General features: G+C 37.9%; 1 protein-coding gene across 1 annotated transcript; it reads left to right on the forward strand.

Annotated features, from left to right (window-relative positions):
• The first annotated feature begins 1,161 nt into the window (after nt 1-1,161).
• On the forward strand, nt 1,162-11,229 carry C1H8orf88 (chromosome 1 C8orf88 homolog). The gene is made up of 5 exons (XM_077786024.1): nt 1,162-1,249; nt 2,058-2,134; nt 3,494-3,578; nt 9,126-9,232; nt 10,876-11,229. The coding sequence occupies exons 1-5, from the start codon at nt 1,162-1,164 to the stop codon at nt 10,912-10,914; spliced, it is 396 nt and encodes a 131-aa protein (XP_077642150.1). The 3' UTR covers nt 10,915-11,229.
• The last annotated feature ends 282 nt before the right edge of the window (nt 11,230-11,511 follow it).

The raw sequence follows: 11,511 nt of genomic DNA on the forward strand, positions 1-11,511 counted from the left end.
GTTAATTCAGCTTTAATTGATGCTTTTGACTACAGCTTTGAAGTCTTCCTTTTTTAAGATGAGCAGGTAGGAAAGTCAGAAAATACAACCAGATTTTTTTTTTTTCCTAGCTTTAGTTAAGCTGTTCTGATTCATAGGGTAACCATCAAACAGTTGGTTTCTAGACCTGGGCAGGCTCAAACTTCTTATGTTGGAAAATTGTTTTTTGACTATGTTAAAAGTGTTCAAAAATTATAATGTAGTAAATTATCAGATGATTTTTAGTTTTCTTCCTATAATATAAAGACCAACTAAAGTTGCGTATGATACTGGGTCTAATGGCCTAGCTTCTCTTTTCATATTTTGTACTGAAAATTGATAATATAGTTGTAACTCTTGCAGTCGTGGTTATTTCTTGAATTTTTTTTCTATTACGATTAGTATCTTGTCTTGTAAACTTTCTCGGAGAAAAAAAAAGTATCATTTTTATTGTGGCAGTGTTCTTTCTTGTATGCTTTTTCTCTAAAAAAAGCTGAACTTCCTTTAAATCATAAAATCAGTTCACAAAAGAGATGGGAATGAGAGGGAGATACATTAAGATACAGATACTACAAATGAGCATTTTCCAACTGATTGCTTACTTCAAGTGTGAGATTTTTCAGCCTAGCTCCACCTTAGCAGGTTTTGATGCTTCTATAATAGCTAAACTGAGTGGGGAGATACACAATTTAACTAAAGCAGCTATTAAAAAACAGTCTTGTAAGTTTATATAGATATGTAAGGAACTCCTGTGCAGATTGATAAGGGGTATGCTGATACTAATTAATTAAAAACCCATTGAACTAAAATGTTAGAAACTCCTGTATTTCCATCATGTCCCCATCTCTTTTCTCCAAATGCATACATAGACATACAGGGAAAGAATCTTCTTAAGAAGAAGCTAGGGTAGCTCAATTGGAAGGAAAAATGAGAGAAGTGTCTGATTCTGTCTTCATGCAAATTTTGTCCAGCACATTCAATCATCTAAAAAATTTATGCATTGTACCATTCTGCTTTTTCCTGCCCAGATATAATATTGCCTTGTCAAATACAACTAACAAGGAGTAGGTTGATTGCTCTTTTTACTTAACATCCATATGTCAAACTGAATGATAATGATTTCAACTGCTTTTTTGAAGTGCGATGTTTCAAAATGTTACAGAAGCAAAAAAGTTTATTGGTAAATCCCTTCAGCCAGCACGACCTGTGCATCAACTGTCTTCTAAACAAGGTGAGTAGCATGGCTAAGGTGCAGTTCACTTTACCAAAGTTTGTGTTATATTTCAGGAAGTAACAAGGATGTGTATTGTGTCTTGTTTTGTTTTGTTTTTAAATTACTTTGTTAAGATACAGTGAGTAAATTCCTTGCTGTGTGTTGATCTTAGTCCATAATCTCTGTGATAAAATCTGAATTTAAACAGTATTAGATTTATGCAGAGCTTTGTGGTACTGCTCTTCTAGCTTGGCATCTGAAATGTAGCTTCAGAAAGCTGGATCAGGCTTCTCTTTTAAATTTGGATTTCCTGGGGTGGCTGATCCTACTATTGAAAACATAAAATACACACAATTTAACAGATTATTTAGGTTTTATTGCAAGTACTGATGCCTCAGGTACAGCATACTGCACTGCATTGTTCTTATCTAGCTTTCATACAAATTAAAAACAAAAAACCCCAAAAAACTTTAAGAAAAATTCAGTATTTATGTCAGATGTGAATATTTTGGTTAAAATTTTAAATTTCTATAGATTAAAGCCTAGATATTTCAGTATTACAGTTGTTATTGTTAAGTTAGAAACTTTTGGTGGCTAGAAAATCATCGGCTGTGCTGATGCGGACTGAAGCTAAGTGACATCATATATTTTTACTTTGTATAAAATTTATGGAAGAAACAGAAAGGAGTCCTGTGGTGATGTAGAGCTTCTAAGTTGTGCATAAATGCCTGTATAATCTCTGTGCAGCAAGGAATGTTCTTGGGGCAAGTATCACAAAATAATGCTGTGGTGAAATTATTTTTTGTTAATGTTTTATGCTCACCAGCATCACCCATTGCATTAAACATTCCGACTGAATTACCCAGCAGCACTGAAGTATGTTTGAAGAGTAAGGTTGACTGGGTGAGTATTGAGGAAATACATTATTATTTGTAAATTGGAGGTCAACTGATCTGTTGTGTAATCAAATGAAAGCTGTTTCCAGCTTGGAGTGTCCTTGACTGAGTGTTTTAAACCAGCAGTGTTAGAACTGTTGAAAAGAATAACGTGTTTCAGGAATGCCTTTCTTTGGTATTTGCATGCACTAATAGCTGAAAAGTGCAGCTTAGGAATTTAAGATTCTTATGAAAATCTGTGTGGCATTTCTTTAGTCTTCATTGAGTTTAAGTCAGCTCTTTTAAACATAGAGTACATGTATTCTGTCTTCACTTACTATGTGTAAATAATAAAATCAGAATTTTTTTTTGTTAGCACATGCGCAAATTCATTTGAGACAGCAAACATCATAAAACTTTATGCTTTATTGCTAGAGGTACTTGACTTTGAACATGGTATGGATATGTTTTTCAGACTTGAAATTGGTTGTAGGTATTTGCTGGAAAATGAAATTTGAAGTCTTCCAACTTGAATGCTTCATGTTGCATAGCCTGGATTTGACTTTCTGTTGATTCTGATTTGAATGTATTTTCAGAGCGTTGATGATGGGGGCTTTTGTTAGATCAAATTCCTTAATTTTTACTTTATTTTTTTATTATTTTAGATGAGTTTTAGTAACCCAGTAATCCTTCTTTTTTGTATTAAGCTTCTGCAAGTTGCCTTTGACTGTAAAAAAAATTAAAAAAAAAATCAAGGTCTTGGGAGCCTATCTTTGGTCCAACATGGGGAACTTAACACTTACACTTGTCTCTTGAGCAGTAATTACTGAGAAGAGCAAACGACTCCCTTTTAAATAAACCTCTGGTCATCAGTGTTGTAATATTCAGTTTCATCAGTATTTAGCTACATGTAGCTGCATTTTGCCTTTGTTTGATATAAGTATATCTGTATTTTTTACATTTTTTAAATTTTTTCTTTAATGCAGCATATAGAAAGTATTTTTAACAATACCTTCGACCATCTTCTTTTTGCTAAGTGACACAATCCAAGTTCATCATTTGGTCTTAAAGAAAGTCCTTCCTGCTTTTATTATTCCCAAATATAGCAGCTTGTGGCTGCATTCTCGATGGGGTAATAGAAAAGGAAGGGATAATTGTTTTCTTTTTAAAGACTAGCACTTCAAAATTCTGTGTAAAATATGTCTCTCAAATATGTTCATCTGTATTGTCTTATTGAACTATTCCTTTTATTGTATGTAATCAAGAGTAACATTCTACATGTTCAAATTAAACTGTGCTACAACTGTTACTTTTAACAAAGAAACATATGTCCTTTTTTTAATATGCTTGAAGGAGATAAGCTTCATAACTTTCCTTCCTATCTTAGTCATCTGAAATGACTGAAGTGAAGATCTTAACTCAAGCTGTGATGCTCTGTCAACCAAAACAACATGAATCAGGAGCAAAAAAAGGTAAAATGCTGCATGGGGAGCGATGTCAAGATTGTATTTTCTGGATGGAGGACAAGTGAACTCCGAAGTGATGTAGGCTGCACTTTGTTTTTACTGTTCAACTAGTTTGGAGAGCAGTGTGTAACTTTTCTGCTTTTCACATAACACTCTAGAGAAGGTGTAAAAGTTGATCATAACTGAGGTAGAAAACTTCCACTGGTAGAGCTGCTTGCATATAGGAATATAACTGTCTTAAAAAAATCCCAAACAAAGCCAACAAATCAAACAAAAAAATGCAAGAAATCCCCTGAAAAAACAGACCCCAAACATAAAAAAGTTCTTCACACAAAATCCTGGGTTTGTATAGATTGCTTGTGAGTGTAAAACTACACATTTGAGTTGCATCCTTTAGCCTGCTGCAGGGTTCAGTTGTGGCATACAGACTGTTGAATGTAATCAAGTTAAGAACTCAGCATTTTGGCTTCCTTGTCCTGCTCTTACTACAGTGGTTCTGAAAGAATAGCACTTGAGTGGTTAGATATGAATTAATTTTTTTTATGATTAATCCTGGACTATTTGTTTTTGTGTCAGTACTGTCCTTAAGGTTTGATCCTTATGTTTTTGTCTCTGTACTGCCTGCCACTGTACTCACAGAGAAATGATAGTTTAACCAAATGAAAATTTTACTCTTCTTTTTTTTTTTCATTAAGGTATAATCTCCGATTTCAAATGCATTCTCACAGTATTTCTCTGCCATGTTTCCTACATAATTCTTCATTCTTAAACATGTCACAGAAACTGCATCAGCGACCCAGGTTAAGGTCACCAGTTTGTTGAGACAATTTCTTTTGTCTGTATCTGCCTGTAATCAGGCAACCATCTGTAATTTCCAATTCTTGAGTAATCTCTGCAGATGTAGTTTGATCTTTTGCTCTTTGTGCTCAAAATTTGAAAGAACTTTAATAAGTTTTTATGAGGCTTTTATATTTTCTTTCAGTCTGAGGTTACCATCTCTCAGATTCTTGAGCATTAGTTTGGTTCTGTTGTGTGTTACTGATTTGAAAATAAGTCTTCCATGTATCTTCTTTCAAGCTGAGGTTAATTTGTTCTATTTTTGATCTTGATAAAGAAAAGAGAGTTTTATTTTTTGGACGTAGTTAAATGGAAGATTTATCAAGTTCTATCTGTTTGGTGGTGTCTTTCTGATTCTTTGTCCTTGATTCTGCTTGTGGTGGGTAGAGATTGTTTTGTTCTACAAGATCTTGAACAGCTTCTCATCAGATCCTGGTCTCTTGCATAATCCAATACTTTGGATCATCTTCAGTGGTTAATTGCTCCACACTGTCAAACTTTTTCTCACACTTCTTTTCAAAGGGCCTTTGTTTGTTTGCTAGATAGTTGTAATCTTTTCCTTTAGTGTTACACAACTCTAGAAGTCTTACTATTCAGCTACTGCTTACAAATAAGTCTTTTGTTTTCTTTTTTTTTCCTTGCACAGTACAATTCCTTCTAGAGCTATGTTTATGTTCAGCTGTACTTTGGGCTCAAGATAATAATTTCCATTTGATATCTCTTCAGCAGAGCTGTGCTTTCAATTATGTCTCAGCAGTTCTTAACTGCAGCATGGGGTTTCCATGGACCCACTTCTTAAGCTTTTCCAGATCCCTCTGGATGCTAGCCTGTCCCTCAGGTGTGTCAGCTGAACCACTCTGCTTGGTGTTACCTGCAATTTGCTGAGGGTGCAGTTGATCCCAGTGTCATAGATGAAGATACTCAACAGTATTGCTGGGCCAAACATGAAACCCTGAGGGATGCCACTCGTCACTCACTGATCTACATCCAGACATGGCCACTAATCTTTGGATCATAGGATGCTTTGGGTTGTAGGGGACTGAAAAATCATCAAGTTCTAACCCCCTGCCATGGGTGGGGACACCTGCCACTAGACCATGTTATTGAAAGCCCCACCCAGCATGATGTTGAACACTCCCAGGGATGGGGCATCCATAACTTCTATGTGCAGCCTTTTCCAGTGCCTCACCATCCTCACCATAAAGAATTTCGTTCTATCTAACCTAAACCCACTGTCCCTGAGCTTAAGGTCATTGCCCCTTTTCCTATGACTACATGCCTTGGAAAGTCTCTGTCTAACCCTCCTGTAGGCCCCCATTCAGTACTGGAAGGCTGCCCCAAAGTCTCCCAAGAGCCTTCTCTTCTCCAGGCTGAACATCCCCAACTATCTAAGCCTGTGTTCATAGGAGAGGTGTTCCAACCCTGTGATCAACTTAGGGACTCTCCTCTGCACTTGTTCCAACATGAGATCAGATGCAATTGTCCAACCAGTTCCTCATCCAGTGAACAGTCCCCCGATCTAATCCATATCTCTCCCATTTAGAGAGATGGATGTTGTGGGGGATTGTGTCAAAGGCCTTACAGAAGTCATAATCTTCATAGGTTTTTAATCAAGGGGAGGTAAAAACAAGATAAAAGTTTTCAAGTATGCTCATATTCTTTAAACTGTTTTTTTTTCAAAGTTAGCCATATGCCCTCCCTTAGGTTCACCACTTACTGCATTGTTTGTGTTCAGAGGCAGGAAAAAATTCATGTCATAGTTGTTATCAGCTTCTCTCTTTTCAACATCCTATAAGCTGAGAAGCAAAAACTGTTGTCCATCAGGTGACAGTATGTCATGTTTTGACACTGGCACAATGCCTGTGCCCCCATGAGAATGCAATCTCTCAATTGAATGCTGTGAAATGCACTCGAGAGCAGAGGAAAGCAGGCCCAAGCTTAGTAACAGAAAAAAAAAAACTTTATTAAGCTACTACTATGAAAGAAAAAAAGGAAGGGGAAAAAAAAACAAACCACACAAAGATCAAAATGAAAACCTTGCAAAGCATTCATCCTCCCACCACCCAACTCCAAGAAACCACAACGAGACACAATCTGGACCCCAATCAGGTTTCCACCCTCCAGACAATCGATACCCAGTCCATCGAGGGAACAGGAGTCTCTCCTGTGCCACAGACCCTCAGGAAACACAGCTGGCACATCCTGTGCTTCCATGTCACACATGGCACTGCCCGGAGAAAAAGTTTGCTGTGGTGACCCTTCTCCTTTCCATGCACAGTGCTCTCACCACCAATGCATGGATGGACAGACTGCTTTTAGGATTTTTCCTTTCAAGGATGCCCTGCCAAGAGGGGGGAAAAAAACAACAGTTCAGTTTTTCATCTTTGGGACCACAGTCCCCCCACCTCCCCCCCATTTTCCCCCTGGGGCCGAGGGTCCAAGAACAGAGATCTTCTCTTCTCCTTCTTTGAGGACAGGGGGCACCACCACAAACCCCCTCCTTTTCTCTGTTCGCTCCACTTCTGTCTTTTCCCAGCTGAAGCAGGTCTCTTGGGTCACTGGCATCCTCCCAGAATACAGTCTGTCTTGAAGGAGAAGATTGATTTCAGTCAGTGGCTACCAAGGAAAAAGTCCATCCAAAAGCCACTCCTTGTCCCCCTCCCATCTAGAATTTTTCCTTCTAACATCCCAGGGTCCAAGCTGTCTCTCTTCCTCTCTTTCAAACCAAGGAGGGGAAAAATTTCACAAAACTTTCAATTATCAAGGAAGGGTTAAAAGTCCCGACTCCCTGGCTGGCTCTCTGCCCGGATTCTCCGGCTCCCACAGGCGGCTGAGCACCTTGCGGCCCCCGCCTTGTTCTTCTCCTTCCTCAAGATGAACTGCTGACAAGCCGCCGCTGCCAAGAGACTCTGGCGGGGAACAGAGACATCCCAGGTTTCTCCACCCTTCCATCTGCAGGGGGTTCCAGTCCCTGCACCCTTGGGTCCACCTCATTCAGGCCATGGGCCTTCCCCTCCCCACCCAGCCGCGGCCGGGCAGGGGAGAGGCTGCACTGCAGCTGAGTGGAACCAAAGAGAGAGAGTTCTCCTGGGAATTCTGCTTTTAACCCCTCTGTGTTCTCAGAGGCGTGTCCACCTTCAATTGGCCAATATCCAAATTGACCTCTTCCTTCCAGAAAAATTATTTTTCTGTGTCAAACCACGACACATAAAATAAAAGTGTAACAATCTTTCAGGAAGCCCATCATTCCTAAAGGATTCTTCATCTTCTTCATCTAGGACCAGAGATGAAGTTTGTTCCTTCTTTGCCTAATTCCTTTCATCTTGTTTCTGCTCTTGTTTGAGAATATCAGCTTGAATACAGACATTGCTAGACATGCTGTATCCAAAGCTATGCCATGGTAGACATAGTGCTATAAATTTGAATGAGAAACCTTAATGTTCTGAGCAGAGGCTCTGACTCTTGTTGATCCAACACAACCCCTCAAAAATATTTCAGTGCTATTAATCTGTTTGCCATTTTACGTGCAGCAGATCTTGTCATTACTTTTAGGTGTTGAAAGACATTTAACTTATTAGCTTCAAGAAAAGAGATATTCTGTTTTTGTTATCTGTCCCTTTTTTGTTATCTGTCCCTTAGAAATAGGTGCCACTTACTTAGGAGTGAGTTATAAACAGATTTTCTTGTGAGTTTCAAGACCAGTTTGTCGTGTTTCTGCTAATGAGAACTGTAAGATCCCCAGCCTTGCTCTGGGATCTCATGTGGTGGTGAAATTCCTCCTCCAACCCGTGCTTTCAAAGAAAAACTCCGCAGGCTTTAGCTGTTCGGTCTCAAGGCAGTTTATTGCTAGTTATCTAACAGATTATGTTCTTGGACTGCGGCTGTTTGATCAGCGGCCTGGGCAGAGGCACACACACACCCTGACATCCTCTCTATCTGCTGTCTTCTTCGTCTCTCCCTCTGCCCAGGGCTGCTGCTATCTTTTGTAAGATATATTACGTATAACATGTTTACCATTATTCCCCAATACCTACTACCTACGTTGCCAAGTGTTTTTCTACTCTAAACCAATCTGTGAGTGCCAACATCACCAAGAACATGGAGGTAAGGAAAAAGAAGGAGGAAGAACAGGATCAGCCCACTTTCCTCCATCTTAGAACTTCTGACCCCCATGTACAAAGTAAAAACCCCCCTGTACAAGAGTAAAAACCCCCCTGTACAATACTAAAAAAATTTCCCTCTACTTTGTAACTACTTTTACTATACTATCTAACCTTTTGTGACTGCTTGTTCCACCTCCAAAGTTGGTAATTCATTCCATGGCTCAAACTCAAAATCACAGCTGGTTTTCAGTTGTCTGCCAGGGTCTAGAATGCCTCTGACCAAGGCCTGGAACCTCTAAAAATGTCTGAGAGACATTTTGAGTTCCCACAAGAGCAAGATACAGGGAGTCTGGTGTAAGGTTGGATTCACTTTTTTCTTCTTTTGTGTTGATTTACTATGTCAGTTTGCTACAGTTAGTGTAATGCTCTGTAATTTACTTCAGAATTTCCTGATGTCAGATAAGACCTAAATTAGTTCTGTTTTTAAAACTGATTCTTATATTCCACGTGTAGCATTTCTACCATTCTATAAGTTACCAAATAATTTTTCTGAATTTCCAATCTTAGTCCCTTAAACAAGAATGTTTAACTTAGTGATTTTGTATATTCACAGAAAGGATCCAATACAGCAGAGATTTCCTTCTGAAGCTTTCAAATGTTTCTCTCTCTCAGAAGAAACCAGAGTTTCTTCCTGATCACCCAGTTGTACTTGAAAAGCCAGTAAGTGCATTTTTTTGTAGTGAGTGAAGTCGTAAAATCACCTATGAAATTTTTGATAAGCCATTTGACAGGAAACATTTTCCTTCAAACTGGCCTGCTGAATTGGTAAAACCTTCAAAGGACAGTCTGCAATTCAGCACAACTTTTGTATGTAACTTCTCGGCTGGTATTTGACATCTTATCCTGGGCAGTACCATATAAAGGGAAAGGGTTTTAAATTTGTTTTCAGGAAAAAGAGATATGTTTCCATGTTTTCAAAATAAAAGAGAACAATCTTGATAAATTTCCATCTTGGTAAAAATCTTAATCCAATGTTTGAGTTGTTAATGCAAAAGTTTCCACTACAAAACCATCAATGAGCTCAGTGCAGTTTTTATTATCAATATCTTTGGTGTTTGGTTTTGGGGAGAAATTAATAGAAATGAATGATGAATGTGAAGGATATCCATGTGTGCTGCCCTTCAATGTTTATGATTAAATAATCCTCAAATACTTCATATGCTAGGAGAAAATATCTACTGGACCACATTCCAGACCCCAAGTGTGGGGAAATTTTCTGTGTAAACATCTTATCTAATTAGGCGACATACTAGGTTACTTTTGAGACCATTGGGCTGTCGTTCTGCTAGAAATAGTATTCCTATTATGGAAAAGTATGTCCACATGATTACTGTGTTGGCCACATTTGGAGGCATTTTTAAACTTTAAAAATTTCTGTCCTTTGAAAAAATAAAAATAAAAATTAACTAATATATGACCAAAATCAGCTTTCCCTGATCTTACTTTTTATATATTTCTATTTATCCTCAAGATGAAAGCTTTGTTTGTTTGAAAACCTGCTTTCAGATTCAAAAGTCTCAGCTCTAATTTACTAACTTTCCTCCCTCTCCCACCACCTGTGTTTCTAAGAGTGGCAAATTTTGATAATCTGTACACTTTCAGATGTTTACATTCCTAGGATAAAGGAAGGTCCCTGTACAGAAATCAGTGAGATCACCTAGTTCAACCAAAATTTCAGCCCTGTTTTTCTGCACAGAAACCAGAGGGATTGACAAGATGCATGTGTAAATAAAATGAATGATACTTAAAAATGGCAGAAGGTGGCCTGTGAATAAATTTCTAATGACAAACCGACAATCCTACAGTGTCAGTGAGCTTGTATTTTGGAGCAGGTGGTTTTCAACATTTTGCTGCTAAACTGAGTATTCAGACAGTTCATGTCTATCTAAGATTTTCCTAGTCCTGAATTTTTTAAGCCACTGCTGAAATATGTGCCCTCTTATGAGTAAAAGTTGTATTGTCAGATGAAGAAAACTTCCTATAATGACTTGTAGAAGGGAGATGCAGTTGTTACAATTGGTGGACTGTGGACTGCATTTGTCCCGAAGGACGCTGGGGTTTTATTGAGATATGGGGATACATAGCTCAGCATTTGAACAGATGTTACTACTGTGTTGACACACAGTAGGAAAAATTTAGATGAAGTCTTTATGATTAATGAAAACAGAACTGTTTGCTATAATAAAAAAGAATCCAAATTGTGGCATGAACATGGAGTAGAAAAGAGTTACAAGCAGACTGAAATAAAAACTTTAAGTGAACTTTTATAACAGAAGTAATTTGAGGGTTGATTTGTTTTGCAGGTAAAGAACAAACCTTTCATTGACATCTGCAAGAAGTGACATGTTGTTTGGAAGATCCGAAGTCTGTCAGTGAGGCAGCTACATTTGATGTAGGTCTTCAAGACTTTTGAAGGTACTTGGGTGCCTGCAGATGGAAGTACAACCCTGTGAAACCTATGAAAATGCTGTTTTCTTCCTGTAATTGCTTGAATTCTTTAAGAAACAAATCTTTAATTTGTAATGCCTGAAATGGCACTATGATTAAAGGGGAAAATAAAAAATTTTACATATTGGTGTGGCAGAATTTTGTCATTGAGTTGTTTTTGTTATGTAGCCAGATATTTTGCCTGACCATAAATTCTAAATAAATACTTGACTTGGACTTTTTGATTGCTCCCAACTCCCTTCCTCAGAAGTAAAAAAGAACAAGTACTGGCTGTGTCAAATAGGGTATCTACTCCTCTAGTAGTAGAGAGGTTTTATTTTTTTTTTTTGACAAAACTTGACTTCCTTCTTCTTAATTTGAAATCTTCATCTTGACACAAGATATTCTGTAATATCTTGTGGATATACATACCTTCTTTCAAGGTATGAAGTGTCTTATTAGTAATAATTTCACTAACCAGAGAAAATTTCTCTCGTTCTGCATCAGGAGAT

This window comes from Lonchura striata, chromosome 1 (assembly GCF_046129695.1).
Source record: "Lonchura striata isolate bLonStr1 chromosome 1, bLonStr1.mat, whole genome shotgun sequence".
In the NCBI taxonomy this organism is placed as follows: Eukaryota; Metazoa; Chordata; class Aves; order Passeriformes; family Estrildidae; genus Lonchura; species Lonchura striata.